General features: G+C 45.4%; 1 protein-coding gene across 1 annotated transcript in view; it reads right to left on the minus strand.

The window, feature by feature from the left end:
• Positions 1–316: 316 nt before the first annotated feature.
• Positions 317–19,835, minus strand: part of LOC124027378 (inaD-like protein) — a 42,758-nt gene continuing 23,239 nt past the window's right edge. The window contains exons 8-10 of the mRNA XM_046339825.1: positions 7,061–7,227; positions 962–1,024; positions 317–579 (exon numbers count right to left, since the gene is read on the minus strand). Of these exons, the coding sequence (XP_046195781.1) occupies positions 504–579; positions 962–1,024; positions 7,061–7,227 (306 nt within the window). The 3' untranslated portion in view covers positions 317–503. The remainder of the gene's footprint in view (positions 580–961; positions 1,025–7,060; positions 7,228–19,835) is intronic.

The following is a 19,835-nucleotide window of genomic DNA, read 5'->3' on the forward strand; positions in this document are numbered from 1 at the left end:
TATATAGACTCCCTTTTTCTCTGTGTTATTGACTTGTTAATTGTTTACTCCATGTGTAACTCTGTGTTGTCTGCTCACACTGCTATGCTTTATCTTGGCCAGGTCGCAGTTGCAAATGAGAACTTGTTCTCAACTAGCCTACCTGGTTAAATAAAGGTGAAATAAAATAAAATTAAAATAAATCAAATAAAAACACACTCACACAGGTCCAGGTACACACACAACCACTGCAGTTATGATCACATTGCTCTCTATTAGGTGGGCCTGGAGTTTAACATTTCTTTTTACTGTGAGAAGTTATCATCCAGGTTCCAAACTACACGTTTTCTAATGATTCTTTCCCCAGTCCTTCTGTACCCGATAAACTAAAAACAAAAACCGTCACCCAAACAACAAGGTGAATTTAGTGAATCTGTTAAATGTTTCATTAGAAAAAGATACTTTGTCAGTATCCACTTGGACACATAGACAGACAGACAAATGGACACACATGGACACAGCCCTTACCTGTGTGGGGGTCCCCAGTGACTGAAGGCAGGGGTCTCCTCTCCCTCTCCTTCCTCCCTCTCAGGTAGATCACTGAGAGCATACGCCATGTTGTTAACCACTAATTGATTGTAATGTCCCTGTACGTTCACCTGTTCTGTATCTACACGCTGACTGCTTCCTACTGACCTCTTGCCAGCTCCCCCTTGCAAGAGAGGTTTCTGACCCCAAGGGTCTTTTCCCAGTTCACGAGAGGTTAAAGAGTGACTGAACACGTCGATTGGAACATGTGTTTTTCTGTTGCTCATTAGAAAAAACTATATTTCGGTCTTGGAGGGGTGTTTCCTGACCGATTCTGGGTTTGGTTAATTATGTTTTGTCCCCCATGAGACACTTTAAATAACAACCAGAAGTGATGGTGAATGTAGAATGTGTGTGTGTTGCCTGTGGCTTACAGCGAGTTCTGTTGTCCTACCTGTGTCGTCCTCCTCCCTGGCCCCTCCTCTTTCTCCTCTCTGTGCCAATCAAATGCACCGAGCTAGGGGAGAACACATCAACCATTAGGTATATCAATCAATCAACCACTTTACTGTACCAGTTGGGATATTGGTAGTGCAGTACGATACGTTGTTCAGTTTTGATACTGTATTATTGTTATTATGTACCGCGTGAGGATATGATATGGCAAGACATTTTTGCAACTTATTCCCACTGTTTAAACAGTAGCACTGGAAATAACACAACCCTTTAGGTTCCCAGGTAGAAATGTTCCCTCCTACAATATGTGCGGCTAGTGGGTCTGTATAACCATTCAATTTAAATAATTTACTCTGCAATAAACCTCATACCTTAACACGAGTACTGTCCTAGGATCAGCTTCCCTGTATATTATTCATGATGATCTAAAAAGGCAAAACTGACCTGAAATCAGCACCCCTACTCTGAGACACTTTGAATACAGACCTTTGCCAAAGGGGGAAATGATAGAGATTTCAGAGTAACGAATCCCGATTTAACTAGTATGTGATCTCCTATTCCAACGGGCAAAGACGAGCTGATAAATTGGATTTGGTATCCATCTCAAGCGACAAGAGATGTAGTCGAATATGAATGAGGCTGTTATGGACGTGAGTGAGACTTATGGACGTGAGTGAGACTTATGGACAGGCTGTTATGGACAGGCTGTTATGGACAGGCTGTTATGGACGTGAGTGAGGCTGTTATGGATGAGTGAGACTGTTATGGACAGGCTGTTATGGACGGAGTGAGGCTGTTATGGACGTGAGTGAGACTGTTATGGACGTGAGTGAGGCTGTTATGGACGTGAGTGAGGCTATTATGGACGTGGAGTGAGACTGTTATGGACGGAGTGAGACTGTTATGGACGTGAGTGAGGCTGTTATGGACGTGAGTGAGGCTGTTATGGACGTGAGTGAGGCTGTTATGGACGGAGTGAGGCTGTTATGGACGTGAGTGAGGCTGTTATGGACGTGAGTGAGGCTGTTATGGACGTGAGTGAGGCTGTTATGGACGGGAGTGAGGCTGTTATGGACGCGAGTGAGGCTGTTAGGACGTGAGTGAGGCTGTTATGGACGTGAGTGAGGCTGTTATGGACGTGAGTGAGACTGTTATGGACAGGCTGTTATGGACGGAGGAGGCTGTTATGGACGTGAGTGAGGCTGTTATGGACGTGGTGAGGCTACATGGACGTGAGTGAGACTGTTATGGACAGGCTGTTATGGACGTGAGTGAGACTTATGGACGTGAGTGAGGCTGTTATGGACGTGAGTGAGGCTGTTATGGACGTGAGTGAGACTGTTATGGACGTGAGTGAGACTGTTATGGACGTGAGTGAGGCTGTTATGGACGTGAGTGAGGCTGTTATGGACGTGAGTGAGGCTGTTATGGACGTGAGTGAGACTGTTATGGACAGGCTGTTATGGACGTGAGTGAGACTGTTATGGACGTGAGTGAGACTGTTATGGACGTGAGTGAGACTTATGGATGTGAGTGAGACTGTTATGGATGTGAGTGAGGCTGTTATGGATGTGAGTGAGGCTGTTATGGACGTGAGTGAGACTGTTATGGACGTGAGTGAGGCTGTTATGGATGTGAGTGAGGCTGTTATGGACGTGAGTGAGGCTGTTATGGACGTGAGTGAGGCTGTTATGGACAGGCTGTTATGGACGTGAGTGAGGCTGTTATGGACGTGAGTGAGGCTGTTATGGACGTGAGTGAGACTGTTATGGATGTGAGTGAGGCTGATATGGACGTGAGTGAGGCTGTTATGGACGTGAGTGAGACTGTTATGGATGTGAGTGAGAGCCAGGAGAGGACTGGCCACCCCTCAGAGCCTGGTTCCTCTCTAGGTTTCTTCCTAGGTTCCTGCCTTTCCAGGGAGTTTTTCCTAGCCACCATGTTTCTACATCTGCATTGCTTGCTGTTTGGGTTTTAAGGCTGGGTTTCTGTACAGCACTTTGTGACACCTGTCCAACATCACTACTCTGGACGGCTCTGACTTAGAATACGTGGACAACTACAAATACTTAGGTGTCTGGTTAGACTGTAAACTCTCCTTCCAGACCCATATCAAACATCTCCAATCCAAAGTTAAATCTAGAATTGGCTTCCTATTTCACAACAAAGCATCCTTCACTCATGCTGCCAAACATACCCTTGTAAAACTGACCATCCTACCAATCCTCGACTTTGGCGATGTCATTTACAAAATAGCCTCCAATACCCTACTCAACAAATTGGATGCAGTCTATCACAGTGCAATCCGTTTTGTCACCAAAGCCCCATATATTCTACCCATCATTGCGACCTATACGCTCTCGTTGGCTGGCCCTCGCTTCATACTCGTCGCCAAACCCACTGGCTCCATGTCATCTACAAGACCCTGCTAGGTAAAGTCCCCCCTTAGCTCGCTGGTCACCATAGCATCTCCCACCTGTAGCATATGTATATCTCTCTAGTCACCCCCAAAACCAATTCTTTCTTTAGCCGCCTCTCCTTCCAGTTCTCTGCTGCCAATGACTGGAACAAACTACAAAAATCTCTGAAACTGGAAACACTTATCTCCCTCACTAGCTTTAAGCACCAACTGTCAGAGCAGCTCACAGATTACTGCACCTGTACATAGCCCACCTATAATTTAGCCCAAACAACTACCTCTTTCCTTACTGTATTTAATTAATTCATTTATTTCTCTCCTTTGCACCCCATTATTTTTATTTCTACTGTGCACATTCTTCCATTGCAAATCTACCATTCCAGTGTTTTACTTGCTATTTTGTATTTACTTTGCCACCATGGCCTTTTTTGCCTTTACCTCCCTTCTCACCTCATTTGCTCACATCGTATATAGACTTGTTTATACTGTATTATTGACTGTATGTTTGTTTTACTCCATGTGTAACTCTGTGTCGTTGTATCTGTCGAACTGCTTTGCTTTATCTTGGCCAGGTCGCAATTGTAAATGAGAACTTGTTCTCAACTTGCCTACCTGGTTAAATAAAGGTGAAATAAATAAATAATAAATAAATAAAAAGGGCTTTATAAATACATTTGATTTGAATCAGGTTTGTTAGTGCTAGTGCAAAAACAAGTTGGGAAACACTGTCCAATCCTGTATTTTCAGATCATGGTTCAGATATACTGTGTGTATGACTGACTCAGGCAATGTCACTGGAGTCACTGCCTGCCATACCATCATGTTACCAGCAGGGGGGCGCCAAGCCTACTAGAGAGCCAGAGAATGAGCAGATCAACTACATTTTTGAGAATTAATGTAATGACATGTAACTCTTACTCAACCCACTGTCTGATATAAATGACACTAAACAAGGTAGATTACATTCTATTCATTTTGTCATTTTAAACTTTTAGATTTTTATTTTTTTCTGCATGTTTCCAACGAACATAGCTTTTCTGAAGGCCAGAAGCTTTCACTAAAAGGAAGAGGTGGTGTAAAAGAGGACGATGTATTGGGCACCCTGACACATAAATAATTTGCCTCTACCTTCCGTTCATTTGGCAATCGTACAGAACAAACTGAACAAGCTCCGGTCGAGACTATCCTATCAACGGGACCTGAAGAACTGTTTCACGGAGTCGTGGCTGAAAAAAGACATGGATGATATGCAGTATCAGTCAAAGGTTTGGACACACCTACTCATTTGAGTATTTCTACATTGTAGAATAATAGTGACAACAAAACTATGACATACTACATACCAGATCATGTAATCATGTAATCAACAAAAAAGTGTTAAACAAATACAAATATATTTTATATAGTCGCCACCCTTTGCCTTGATGACAACTTTGCCCACTCTTAGCATTCTCACAACCAGCTTCATGAGGTAGTCACCTGTAATGCATTTCAATTAACAGGTGTGCCTTGTTAATTTGTGGAATTTCTTTCCATCTTAATGCATTTGAGCCAATCAGTTGTGTTGTGACAAGGTAAAGGTGGTATACAGAAGATAGCCCTATTTAGTTAAAGATCAAGTCCATATTATGGCAAGAACAGCTCAAATAAGCAAAGAGAAACGACAGTCCATCATTACTTTAAGACATGAAGGTCAGTCAGTACGGAAAATGTCAAGAACTTTTAAAGTTTTTTCAAGTGCAGTGGCAAAAACCATCTAGCGCTATGATGAAACTGTCTCTCATGAGGACCACCACAGGAAAGGAAGACCCAGAGTTACCTCTGCTGCAGAGGATAAGTTCATTAGAGTTAACTGCACCTCAGATTGTAGCTCAAATAAATGCTTCACAGAGTTCAAGTAACAGACATCTCAACATCAATTGTTCAGAGGAGACTGTGTGAATCAGGCATTCATGGTCGAATTGCTGCAAAGAAACCACTCCTAAAGGACAACGATAATAAGAGGAGACTTTCTTGGGCCAAGAAACTTGAGCCATGGACATTAGACCAGTGCAACTCTGTCCTTTGGTCTGATGAGTCGTAATGTGAGATTACGTCTTTGTGAGACGCAGTGTAGGTGAACGGATGATCTCCGCATGTGTGGTTCCCGCCGTCAAGCATGGAGGTGGTGGTGTGATGGAGCTTTGCTGGTGACACTGTCTGTGATTTATCTAGGGACAATGACAAAACTCCAGGCTGTGTAAGGGCTATTTTACCAAGAAGGAGAATGATGGAGTGCTGCATCAGATGACCTGGCCTCCACAATCACCCAACCCCTACTCAACGGAGATGGTTTGGGATGAGTTGAACCGCAGAGTGAAGGAAAATGCTCAGCATATGTGGGAACTCCTTCAAGACTGTTGGAAAAGCATTCTAGGTGAAGCTGGTAGAGAGAATTACAAGAGTGTGCAAAGCTGTCATCAAGGCAAAGTGTGGCTACTTCAAAGAATCTAAATTCTAAAATATATTTGGATTTGTTCAACACTTTTTTGGTTACTACATGATTCCACATGTGTTATTTCATAGTTTTGATGTCCACACTGTAGAATAATAATGTATAAAATAGTAAAATAAAGGAAAACCCTTGAATGAGTACGTGTGTCCAACGACCCTGGGACTGAACACCTCAACCACGCTGACCCTCAACACGGAGGCCCCTCAGGAGACTGAAAAGATTTGTCTTGGTCCCTCAGATCCTCAAAAAGTTCTACAGCTGCACCATCAAGAGCATCTTGACTTGCTGCATCACCGCTTGGTATGGTAACTGCTTGGCATCCGACCACAAAATACTACAGAGGGTAGTGTGTACGGCCCAGTACATCTCTGGGGCCAAGCTTCCTGCCGTCCAGGACCTCGATACCAGGCGGTGTCAGAGGAAGGCTCTAAAAATGGTCAAAGACTCCAGCCACCCTGGTCATAGACTGTTCTCTCTGCTACTGCACGGTACCGATGCACCAAGTGTGGAACCAACAGGACCCTGAACAGCTTCTACCCTCAAGCCATAAGATATAACTAAATAGTTAATCATATAGCTACCCGGACTATCTGCATTGATCCTCTTTGCACACCATTTTTACACTTTGACTCATCACATACACTGCTGCTACTGTTTATTATCAAACCTGTTGCCTTGTCAATTTATTCCTAGTTATATGTACATATCTACCTCAATTACCTGGTACCCCTGCACATCGACTCGGTACTTGTACCAAATCAAATCAAATGTCACATACAAATGTATGTTAATGCGTGTGTAGTGAAATGCTTGTGCTTCTAGTTCCGACCATGCAGTAATATCTAACAAGTAATCTACCTAACAATTTCACAACAACTACCTTATACTGCAAAATACTGCATAGTTTCCTAGGAACGCAAGGCGAGGCGGCCATCTCTGTCGGCGCCGGAATATAGCCACGTTATCATTACTCATTGTGTGTTTATTATTATGTGGTTTTAATTTTCTATTATTTCTCTATTTTCTTTCTCTCTGCATTGTTAGGAAGGCCCATAAGTAAGCATTTCACTATTAGTCTACAGCTGCAGTTTACAAAGCATGTGACTAATATTTTTGGATTGAGTGTTGGTATTTTGTAAAACATTTAAACCAATATTTGTATTCCGAAGAAGAGCGGTACTAACTCTGTGTCTGTGAGGATGAGTTCTGATCTTCCGTTCCTGGAGTCCAAGTCCGCCTCGCTGTCCCCAGTCTCCACCCAGGAATTCACAGACTGACCTAGAGAGAGCTGATCAAAGAGGGCTCTGGACTCCAGCTTCTCCACAGTACCATCTCCACCTTCCTCCTTCACCTGTCAAGATGGCAAGACAAACTGGTTTAATCCTGTCCCCAGCCACACTCCCACCACCTTCTCCCTAAATAACAACGGTCAGCACTGTGAATGTATAGCAGTAACATGTATAATATAATACTGACCCAATAAGCAACGGTGGTCTTCGTTCAACACCATAGTACCCTCAAAGCACATCACTAAGCTAAGGATCCTGGGACTAAACACCTCACTCTGCAACTGGATCCTGGACTTCCTGACGGGCCGTCCCCAGCTGGTGAGGGTAGGTAGCAACACATCTGCCACGCTGATCCTCAACACTGGAGCCCCTCAGGGGTGCGTGCTCAGTCCCTTCCTGTACTTCCTGTTCACCCACGACTGCATGGCCAGGCACAACTCCAACACCATCATTAAGTTTGTAGACGACACAACAGTGGTAGGCCTGATCACCGACAACAACGAGACAGCCTATAGGGAGGAGGTCAGAGACCTGGCCGGGTGGTGCCAGAATAACAACCTATCCGATTATTGTGGACTACAGGAAAAGGAGAACTGAGCACGCCCCAATTCTCATCGACGGGGCTGTAGTGGAGCAGGGTGAGAGCTTCAAGTTCATTGGTGTCCACATCAACAACACACTAGAATGGTCCAAACACACCAAGACGGTCGTGAAGAGGACACGACAAAGCCTATTCCACTGCTGCTACTCTCTGTTTATCATATATCCACAGTCACTTTAACTATACATTCATGTATATATGTACATACTACCTCAATTGGCCTGACCAACCAGTGCTCCCACACTGTGGCTATCCGGGCTATCTGCATTGTGTCCCACCCACCACCTGCCAACCCCTCTTTTACACTACTGCTACTCTCTGTTCATCATATATGCATAGTCACTTTAACCATATCTACATGTACATACTACCTCAATCAGCCTGACTAACCAGTGTCTGTATATAGCCTCGCTACTGTATGTAGCCTCGCTACTGTATATAGCCTCGCTACTGTATATAGCCTCGCTACTGTATAGAGCCCCTCTACTGTATATAGCCTCTCTACTGTATATAGCCTCTCTACTGTATATAGCCTCTCTACTGTATATAGCCTCTCTACTGTATATAGCCTCCTGTATATAGCCTCTCTACTGTATATAGCCTCTCTACTGTATATAGCCTCTACTGTATAGAGCCTCTACTGTATAGAGCCTCTTTACTGTATATAGCCTCTTTACTGTATATAGCCTCTTTACTGTATATAGCCTCTTTACTGTATATAGCCTCTTTACTGTATATAGCCTCTTTACTGTATATAGCCTCTCTACTGTATATAGCCTCCTGTATATAGCCTCTCTACTGTATATAGCCTCTCTACTGTATAGAGCCTCTCTACTGTATAGAGCCTCTCTACTGTATAGAGCCTCTTTACTGTATAGAGCCTCTTTACTGTATAGAGCCTCTTTACTGTATATAGCCTCTTTACTGTATATAGCCTCTTTACTGTATATAGCCTCTTTACTGTATATAGCCTCTTTACTGTTGTTTTTATTTCATTACTTACCTATTGTTCAACTAATACCTTTTTTGCACTATTGGTTAGAGCCAGTAAATAAGCATTTCACTATAAGGTCTACCTACACCTGTTGTATTTGGCGCACGTGACAAATAAACTTTGATTTGATTTGAGAAATTGACTAAAGTCTGGTGTGTTCCAGCTAGGCTGGAGATAGTCTGCACACACTGCTGCCCCCTGTTGGCCAGCACTGATGTAGAGGTGGAAGCCAGACATCTGTCGTCTGACTTGCCAAGGCACAATACTGCAGAGGAGTAGAGCATTCACCTGCTCCTGAGCTCCTGAGCTCCAGAGACGACGGTGGAGGTTTTCTGTGGTAGGAATCCACGGTTTGCCCCTGTCTACCATTCACATCCACCACGTCCTCCTCTCCCTCCTCATCCACTACCATTTCCCTCTCCTCTCCTGGTGGTCAGGGTAGGAGTTGGGATGGGGTTAAAAGTCTTAGAGGTCAAGGTGGGAGTGGGGTCAAGGCAGGGATCAGAGGTGAGACATAGCGTGAGAATGCCACTGTCCAGGATCAGCTCGGTTTCGTCCTCCTTATGTCCAAGGACTTCTGGGAGGATGGAGCAATCGCCAAACCCCTGGAGAAACACACATTTGTGTTCCAGACATTCTAATGTACTGCAGTTGTATTGAGGAGTGACCCTGCAGTGCAGTTTCCTTTAACTGCAATAGATTGAATTGGGGCCCCAATGTTTTAGGAGAAATGTAAAGGAACAACTGGAGCTATGTCACAATAGGTGCTTCTAATCAAATGTATTTATAAAGCCCTTCCTACATCAGCTGATATCTCAAAGTGCTGTACAGAAACCCAGCCTAAAACCCCAAACAGCAAGCAATACAGGTGTAGAAGCACTTTGGCTAGAAGCACGTTCAAGACCAACCTTGTCTGACTGAGAATGTTGCGTGTGTATATGTATGTATATATACCCTCTCTTGACACCAGAGTTCTCTTTTGATCTGAGAGGGATGTGGGATTGTACTCTAGTAATAATATATCTCCTCTAAGTTTATTATTAGAGTACAATCCCACATCCCTCTCAGATCAAAAGAGAACTCTGATGTCAAGACAACCTGGCTGTTTTACGCAAACATACACACACACACACACACACCCCAAAACTTGTGGTGGCCTAGCCAATCTCAGCCAGAGGTACTTAGGAGCTGTGTCCTTAGAACGCACTTAAGCCATCCCGTGAAGCTGAGATAGTACTTTTATCACTGCTCTCCCCTTAGACCGTCCCGCCGACTCAGCGCCTTTCATCCCGAAAGGAGCTCTTCCCAACATCCAGACCCCCCTCTGCCCCCCCCCCCGGACAATTTACAGTGAGAAATGTGCCGAGTCTAAAATCTTAATGGTACAATTAGTCTCATTTCTGGTAGATTTACAGCCGGCCGCCACTTTGACTCCCACGCGCCGCCATTACATCTTTACTCAAATTCAAGGGTAATATGAGACAGGGAGGGTGGGGGGGGGGGGAATAGAGATGAGAGAGAGCGAGGGAAATAACCTTAATGGCACAATTAGTCTCATTTCATTTCTGGTGGATTTACGGCTGACCGTCACTTTATTTCTCACGCGCCATCATTACATCTTTACTCAAATTTAAGTTAATATGGGACAAGGAGTGGGGGAGTGAGGGAGAGAAGAGAGAGCGAAAGAGAGAGAAAGGAAAGAGAGAAAGAAAGGGTGTGGGAGGTAGTGAGAGAGAGAAAGAAAGAGGAAAGAAAGAGTGCGGGAGGTAGTGAGAGAGGGGAGAAAGAAAGAGAAAGAGAAGGTGGGAGCTAGAGAGAGTAGGATATATGGAAAGATGAGGGTGGGAGGTAGTGAGAGAGAGGGAGGAAGAAAGAGAAGGTGGGAGGTAGAAGAGAGATATGGAAAGATAGAGAGCTGGGAGGTGTGAGAGAGAGGGAGAAAGAAAGAGAAGGTGGGAAAGATAAAGAAAGGGAGGGTGGGAGGTAGTGAGAGAGTAGGAGATATGGAAAGATAGAAGGTAGTGAGAGAGAGGGAGAAAGAAAGAGAAGGTGGGAGGTAGTGAGAGAGTAGGAGATATGGAAAGATAGAGAGGGTGGGAGGTAGTGAGAGAGAGGGAGAAAGAAAGAGAAGGTGGGAGGTAGTGAGAGAGTAGGAGAAAGAAAGAGAGAAAGAGGGTGGGAGGTAGTGAGAGAGTATGGAAAGGAGATATGGAAAGATAAAGAAAGGTGGGAGGTAGTGAGAGAGAGGGAGAAAGAAAGAGAGAAAGAAAGAGTGTGAGAGGTAGTGAGAGAGAGAAAGAAAGAGAGAAAGAGGATGGGAAGTAGTGAGAGAGTAGGAGATATGGAAAGATGGAGAAGATGGAGAGGGGGGGAGAAAGAAAAGAGAGAAAGAGGGTGGGAGGTAGTGGAGAGAGGGAGAAGAAAGAGAGAAAGAGGGTGGGAGAGTGAGAGAAAGAAAGAGAGAAAGAAAGAAGAGGTAGTGAGAGAGAGAAAGAGAGAAAGAGGATGGGAGTGAGAGAGTAGGGAGATATGGAAAGATGGAGAGGGTGGGAGGTAGTGAGAGAGAGGAGAAAGAAAGAGAAAGAGAAGGTGAGGAGAGAGAGTAGGAGATATGGAAAGATAAAGAGGGGGAGAGAGAGAGAGAGATGGGAGGGCTATGCATCACCTCTGTAGGGCTGCCTCAACAACTGTATTGATACCAGCACTTAGTGTGCTTGCTTCAGCGTCTATTCAGTCACTACAACTTACACTGAGTGTACGAAACATTAGGAACACTTGCTCTATCCATGACAGACTGACCAGGTGAATCCAGGTGGTCTTCCCTTATTGATGTCACCTGTTAAATCCACTTCAATCAGTGTAGATGAAAGGACATCCAGCCAACTTGACACAACTGTGGGAAGCATTGGAGACAACATGGGGGCCAGCATCCCTGTGGAACTCTTGACACCTTGTAGAGCCCATGCCCCAACAAATTGAGGCTGTTCTGAGGACAAACGGGGGTGCAACTCAATATTAGGAGGATGTTCCTAATGTTTTGTACATTCAGTGTATTTTGCCCTCCTACGGCCTCCTCCACGTCTCCTGATGTACTGGCCTGTCTCCTGGTAGCGCTCCATGCTCTGGACACTACGCTGACAGACACAGAAAACCTTCTTGCCACAGCTCGCATTGATGTGCCATCCTGGATGAACTGCACTACCTGAGCCACTTGTGTGGGTTGTAGACTCCGTCTCATGCTACCACTAGAGTGAAAGCACCGCCAGCATTCAAAAGTGACAAAAACATCAGCCAGGAAGCATAGGCACTGAGAAGTGGTCTGTGGTCACCACCTGCAGAACCACTCCTTTATTGGGGGCGTCTTGCTAAATGCCTATAATTTCCACCTGTTGTCTATTCCATTTGCACAACAGCATGTGAAATTTATTGTCAATCAGTGTTGCTTCCTAAGTGGACAGTTTGATTTCACAGAAGTGCGATTGACTTGAAGTTACATTGTGTTGTTTAAGTGTTCCCTTTATTTTTTTGAGCAGTGTATATCATGAGAAGTTTAAAAAGAGATAAACAGGACTCTAAAACAAGGCAAGATAGCTTGGAAATTGAACCGTAGTTATCCGAGTCAGAAGGGTGGAGAACAGGGGGACAAGAAGAGAGAGCGAGACTGATAGCAAGAGAAAGAAAAGAAAGAAAGTAGAGAGAGAGAGAGAGAAAGAGAGGAGAGTGAAAGAATGAGAGACATGACAAAGAACGAGAGAGTCACAAGCATTGTTGACACTGGCGTGTTCACACTGACAAACAGTAAGGCACACGCACGTGAAGAAGAAACAGCAGTTCCAGAAAAGATGTCTCTGGGTCCGTCTTTCACACAAAATGTAACAGGTTTCTGACGGGTCACTTCACTAACAGTAACCACTAGCAACATGAGCCGTGTCCTTGAACAGTCCATAGCCAATAAAGCAAAGGAGGTGAATGGAGCTGATCTGGGGAGAAAAAGTTGCTCTGTGTGTGTGTGTTCATGAGTGTGTGTGTGGCTACGTTCATGTATATATATGTGTGTGTGTGTGTGTGTGTGTGTGTGTGTGTGTGTGTGTGTGTGTGTGTGTGTGTGTGTGTGTGTGTGTGTGTGTGTGTGTGTGTGTGTGTGTGTGTGTGTGTGTGTGTGTGTGTGTGCAACAGGAAAAAGGCTTGGCACCGCCAAACAAAACAAAGTCAGAAATCATCTGAAAGCAAAACACAGGCCATTTCATGGAGCCTCGAGACCTCCTGGGACTCCTTAGATCCTATTAGCCACCAATGTGTTGAGTACATTGTGCATTTATATGAGCTGCTATAAGGAGCTATAATGACTGCTCACAGCAAGTCTTATGACGCTCTTGGCTACACCTTCTTCATGTGATGTACTATGAAGGCAAATTGTATGCATTGAAAGTGTCAAGGTGGGAATTCATCAAACCCACACGTTTTCTATCAGACCTGGGTCGAAAACAGTTTTTGTGATCTTTGATATTGGCCTAGCTTGCCGCAGCACAAGGAACCAATGGAATACCCCCCAAAGTGCAAAACTCACTAAGATAAATGAAGCAAACCTAAACTATTTAAAAGAAAAACCCTTTCCACACCAAGGTATGGGTTGCTTGCTAGCCTGGCCCTATGCTGAGCCATGGGGAAGTTGAGAGCACTAGCAGAAAGCTCTGTTAGGTACATTTATGGAATGGCCAAACACAGCCACACATCCCCTCTCAGGCCAAGTGTCACTGGTATCAATCACAGCCTGGACAGCCTGCACCATAAAACTGTAATTCAGCACCAATTTAATGCCTCACACAATATATTAGACGACCCATATGGGCGGCTTTTATGTGACGATCACCGATATAAAAGTGATTAACAAGTGGTTATTTATATAAAAAAACAAAGCTATACAAGTGTAATTAGTGGGGAGAGTCAGGTACCAGTATGGGAAGATACAAGTCTTTACCATCATGACTCTGTCCATGGAAGCAGCCGAGAAAGGGAGTGTGTGTGCGTGTGTTTGGTTGCAGCTCAATTGGAGTCACGTTCAAGGGCTTGCACAATCACTCACACACACACACACACACACCACACACACACACACACACACACACACACACACACACACACACACACGCACACACACACACGCACACACACACACGCACACACACACGCACACACGTATGTGCTGCATGCCAAGCAACCTGGTTCCAGAATGGCCACATCCAGATCTGACTTTATTTAACCAGGTCGGCCAGTTGAGAACAAGTTCTCATCTACAACGGCGACCTGGCCAGCGCCCTACATAGCTGCCTGCCACAAGATGAGGGACAGTGTCTGACAGACCAACCAACTAGCACATGACCTCTGTGCTTATTGTTATTGTTCAATGTATGGCTAATTTTGACCCATGATTATATTTGTTAGCGTTGTCCCATTGACAATATTGATTATTATTATTTTAATATTGTACATTTTCAAAGTAAGCTTTGGCAATATGTACATTGTTACGTCATGCCAATAAAACAAATTGAATTGAAATTTAAAGAGAGAGGTGAGAGCGATTGTTGAGAGAAGTGAGAGAGAGAGGTGAGAGATGTGAGAGAGAGAGGTGAGAGATGTGAGAGAAGAGCGAGCGTGAGTGAGTGAGTGAGTGAGTGAGTGAGTGAGTGAGTGAGTGAGTGAGTGAGTGGATTTAGGGGAAGAGGAGAACTGAGGCTGCTGGAAAGGAGAACGCAAACACTGGGATCCAGTGTAACGGCGAAGTAGAGGATGAAGAAGAAGAAGAAGAAGCAGAGAATGAAGAGGAAGCAGAGGATGAAGAAGAGGATGAAGAAGAAGAGGATGAAGAGGAAGAGGATGAAGAAGAAGAAGAAGCAGAGAATGAAGAAGAAGAAGAGGAAGCAGAGGATGAAGAGGAAGCAGAGGATGAAGAAGAGGATGAAGAGGAAGCAGAGGATGAAGTAGAGGATGAAGAAGAAGAAGAAGTAGAGAATGAAGAAGAAGAAGAGGAAGCAGAGGATGAAGAGGAAGCAGAGGATGAAGAAGAAGAGGATGAAGAGGAAGCAGAGGATGAAGAAGAAGAAGTAGAGGATGAAGAAGAAGAAGAAGTAGAGAATGAAGAAGAAGAAGAAGTAGAGAATGAAGAAGAAGAAGAGGAAGCAGAGGATGAAGAGGAAGCAGAGGATGAAGAAGAAGAGGATGAAGAGGAAGCAGAGGATGAAGTAGAGGATGAAGAAGAAGAAGTAGAGGATGAAGAAGAAGAAGTAGATTATGAAGAAGAAGAAGTAGAGGATGAAGAAGAAGAAGAAGTAGATGATGAAGAAGAAGAAGAAGTAGAGGATGAAGAAGAAGAAGAGGTAGAGGATGAAGAAGAAGAAGAGGTAGAGGATGAAGAAGAGGTAGAGGATGAAGAAGAAGTAGATGAAGAAGAAGAAGTAGAGGATGAAGAAGAAGAAGAAGTAGATGAAGAAGAAGAAGTAGAGGATGAGGAAGAAGAAGTAGAGGATGAGGAAGAAGAAGTAGAGGATGAAGAAGAAGTAGATGAAGAAGAAGAAGTAGAGGATGAAGAAGAAGAAGTAGAGGATGAAGAAGAAGAAGTAGAGGATGAAGAAGAAGAAGTAGATGAAGAAGAAGAAGTAGAGGATGAAGAAGAAGAAGAAGTAGATGATGAAGAAGAAGAAGTAGAGGATGAAGAAGAAGAAGTAGAGGATGAAGAAGAAGAAGTAGAGGATGAAGAAGAAGAAGAGGTAGAGGATGAAGAAGAAGAAGTAGAGGATGAAGAAGAAGAAGTAGAGGATGAAGAAGAAGAAGAAGTAGATGAAGAAGTAGAGGATGAAGAAGAAGAAGAAGTAGAGGATGAAGAAGAAGAAGAAGTAGAGGATGAAGAAGAAGAGGTAGAGGATGAAGAAGAAGAAGAAGTAGAGGATGAAGAAGAAGAAGAAGTAGATGATGAAGAAGAAGAAGAAGTAGATGATGAAGAAGAAGAAGAAGTAGATGATGAAGAAGAAGAAGTAGAGGATGAAGAAGAAGAAGAAGTAGAGGATGAAGAAGAAGAAGAAGTAGAGGATGAAGAAGAAGAAGAAGAAGTAGAGGAAGAAGAAGAAGAAGAAGAAGTAGAGGAAGAAGAAGAAGTAGAGGATGAAGAAGAAGAAGAAGTAGAGGATGAAGAAGAAGAAGAAGAGGTAGAGGATGAAGAAGAAGAAGAAGAGGTAGAGGATGAAGAAGAAGAAGAAGAGGTAGAGGATGAAGAAGAAGAAGTAGAGGATGAAGAAGAAGAAGAAGAGGTAGAGGATGAAGAAGAAGAAGAAGTAGATGAAGAAGTAGAGGATGAAGAAGAAGAAGAAGAGGATGAAGAAGAAGAAGAAGTAGATGATGAAGAAGAAGTAGAGGATGAAGAAGAAGAAGAAGTAGAGGATGAAGAAGAGGTAGAGGATAAGAAGAAGTAGATGATGAAGAAGAAGAAGTAGAGGATGAAGAAGAAGAAGTAGAGGATGAAGAAGAAGAAGAAGTAGAGGATGAAGAAGAAGAAGAAGTAGAGGATGAAGAAGAAGAAGAAGTAGAGGATGAAGAAGAAGAAGAAGTAGAGGAAGAAGAAGAAGAAGAAGTAGAGGAAGAAGAAGAAGTAGAGGATGAAGAAGAAGAAGAAGAGGTAGAGGATGAAGAAGAAGGGGGTATTTGTACTTGTATACAAGTAAGTTGTACTCCAGCTGGTCCTTTCCAGAGACATAGGACACATTGTCCTGCTCCGGCGTTTCAGCCAAGAGTGATTCACCTCACTTCGCCTCACCCCAGTCACACACACACACACAGGCACGCACACACAAAGAAAACACACACAAGAAACGCACACACCCCCCACAGGGCCGGAGATGTCAGCAGAGTGGCTCTTAAAGTACGGAATGGGACGCGGGGTTGAGTTTTTGTGTGTGTGTGTGTGTGTGTGGGGGGGGGGCGACTAGGGCCCACAGTTGGCAACATAGCATGTCAATGAAAAAGAGCGACAGAGGGAGAGAGAGGGACAGAGAGGGAGAGAGAGGGACAGAGAGGGAGAGAGAGGGACAGAGAGGGAGAGAGAGGGACAGAGAGGGAGAGAGAGGGACAGAGAGGGAGAGAGAGGGACAGAGAGAGAGGGACAGAGAGAGAGAGAGGGACAGAGAGAGCGAGAAGGACAGAGAGAGCGAGAAGGACAGAGAGAGCGACAGAGACAGAGAGAGCGACAGAGACAGAGAGAAAGCGAGAGGGAGCGAGGGACAGAAAGAGCGAGAGGGACAGAGAGAAAGTGAGAGAGAGAAAGCGAGAGGGAGCGAGGGACAGAAAGAGCGAGAGGGACAGAGAGAGAGTGAGAGGGAGAGAGGGACAGAGAGAGCGAGAGGGACAGAGGGACAGAAAGAGTGAGAGGACAGAGAGGAGTGAGAGGGAGCGACGGACAGAGAGAGAGAGAGAGGAGAGTGAGAGAGAGTGAGAGGGAGCGACAGAAAGAGCGAGAGGGACAGAGAGAGAGCGAGAGAGAGAAAGCGAGAGGGAGCGAGGACAGAAAGAAGCTGAGAGGACAGAGAGAGAGTGAGAGGGAGAGAGGGACAGAGAGAGCGAGAGGGACAGAGAGAAAGTGAGAGGGAGAGAGGGACAGAGAGAGCGAGAGGGACAGAGAGAGCGAGAGGGACAGAGGGACAGAAAGAGTGAGAGGGACAGAGAGAGAGTGAGAGGGAGCGAGGGACAGAGAGAGTGAGAGAGTGAGAGAGTGAGAGAGGAGAGAGAGAGAGAGAGAGAGAGAGAGAGAGAGAGAGAGAGAGAGAGAGAGAGAGAGAGAGAGAGAGAGAGAGAGGGAGAGAGGGACAGAGAGAAAGCGAGAGGGAGAGAGGGACAGAAAGAGAGAGAGTGAGAGATGGACAGAGAGAAAGCGAGAGGGAGAGAGGGACAGAGAGAAAGCGAGAGGGAGAGAGGGACAGAAAGAGCGAGAGGGACAGAGAGAGAGAGGGACAGAGAGAAAGCGAGAGGGAGAGAGGGACAGAGAGAGAGAGAGAGAGTGAGAGGGAGCGAGGGACAGAGAGAGAGTGAGAGAAACTGCCGGCCGCGGCACGGCGAGCCCATCGCATCCAATATGGATTCTCAAGCCTGTCAGTTTGAAATAAATCGGACATTTCTTATTTATGTTTCTGCTGGAGTGCGCAGGAGATTTAAGGCTCTATATAAAATAGTGTCTCATCGGGTTGGAGGGGTTTAGAGGGGGGTTCTGTAAAGGGAACAGCTGCTTTCCATGTAACAACCTTGAGGTCAGTTATGATTCAAAAAGAATGGTTGAATCTCAAATTGCACCCTACTACCCATGAAGTGCACTTCACTATGAATTGAATAGGGTGCCATTTGGGACAGTACCATTTGGGACGTAGCCAATGACAACGTCAGCAGTGGGGTTTATGGTGCTGGGTGATGCAATTTTCTCTACAGTGAAAGGGAGAAATTGGGCTAAATTGCAGAAGGTTTTCACTGTGTGTACATAAGAAAAGCATGAGAAGAGCTGAAGAACTATAATCAGAAAAATGCCTGCTTAAGTGATCGGTATGGTCGTTTTCATTTTGGGTTTATTGTCCCAGCTCTTGAGTATGGGCCATAGGCTGTGTGTTCCAGCCAGGGCCTCCGTGTGGAGAAAAGTGGGGCTGTGGTGGAAGTAGTGAGACGGTGGGCCATGATGTAAGACTGACAGATGGTCAAACTGGAGCTGTCTGTCCGACTGTCTGGTCCACCACTGTCTGTCTGTCCGACTGTCTGTTCCACTACTGTCTGTCTGTCCGACTGTCTGCTCCACTACTGTCTGTCTGTCCGACTGTCTGGTCCACTACTGTCTGTCTGTCCGACTGTCTGGTCCACTACTGTCTGTCTGTCCGACTGTCTGGTCCACTACTGTCTGTCTGTCCGACTGTCTGCTCCACTACTGTCTGTCCGACTGTCTGCTCCACTACTGTCTGTCTGTCCGACTGTCTGCTCCACTACTGTCTGTCTGTCCGACTGTCTGCTCCACTACTATCTGCTCCACTACTGTCTGTCTGTCCGACTGTCTGCTCCACTACTGTCTGTCTGTCCGACTGTCTGCTCCACTACTGTCTGTCTGTCCGACTGTCTGCTCCACTACTGTCTGTCTGTCCGACTGTCTGTTCCACTACTGTCTGTCTGTCCGACTGTCTGCTCCACTACTGTCTGTCTGTCCGACTGTCTGCTCCACTACTATCTGCTCCACTACTGTCTGTCTGTCAGACTGTCTGCTCCACTACTGTCTGTCTGTCCGACTGTCTGCTCCACTACTGTCTGTCTGTCCGACTGTCTGCTCCACTACTGTCTCTCTGTCCAACTGTCTGCTCCACTACTGTCTGTCTGTCCGACTGTCTGCTCCACTACTGTCTGTCTGTCCGACTGTCTGCTCCACTACTGTCTCTCTGTCCGACTGTCTGTTCCACTACTGTCTGTCTGTCCGACTGTCTGCTCCACTACTGTCTGTCTGTCCGACTGTCTGCTCTACTACTGTCTGTCTGTCCGACTGTCTGCTCCACTACTGTCTGTCTGTCCGACTTTCTGCTCCACTACTGTCTCTCTGTCCGACTGTCTGCTCCACTACTGTCTGTCTGTCCGACTGTCTGCTCCACTACTGTCTGTCTGTCCGACTGTCTGCTCCACTACTGTCTGTCTGTCCGACTGTCTGCTCCACTACTGTCTGTCTGTCCGACTGTCTGCTCCACTACTGTCTGTCTGTCCGACTTTCTGCTCCACTACTGTCTGTCTGTCCGACTGTCTGCTCCACTACTGTCTCTCTGTCCGACTGTCTGCTCCACTACTGTCTCTCTGTCCGCCCGTGTCTCTGCGTAGGCAACGCTTCAGCTCGTCTGCAAATCTCTCTCAGCGCAATTCCTGGAACTCTTGCTCTCTCGCTCTATTCATCTCCTCTCTCGCTCTCTCCTTCTCTCATCCATCTCAGCCTGGATGTCTCTTTGGGTTTGTTTTTTGTTCTGGTCTCAGGAGGAGAACAAAGAGTTCCACATGGTCCTCCTATTCCCTCTGGTCAAAAGTAG

This window comes from Oncorhynchus gorbuscha, unplaced genomic scaffold (assembly GCF_021184085.1).
Source record: "Oncorhynchus gorbuscha isolate QuinsamMale2020 ecotype Even-year unplaced genomic scaffold, OgorEven_v1.0 Un_scaffold_3153, whole genome shotgun sequence".
Lineage (NCBI taxonomy): Eukaryota > Metazoa > Chordata > Actinopteri > Salmoniformes > Salmonidae > Oncorhynchus > Oncorhynchus gorbuscha.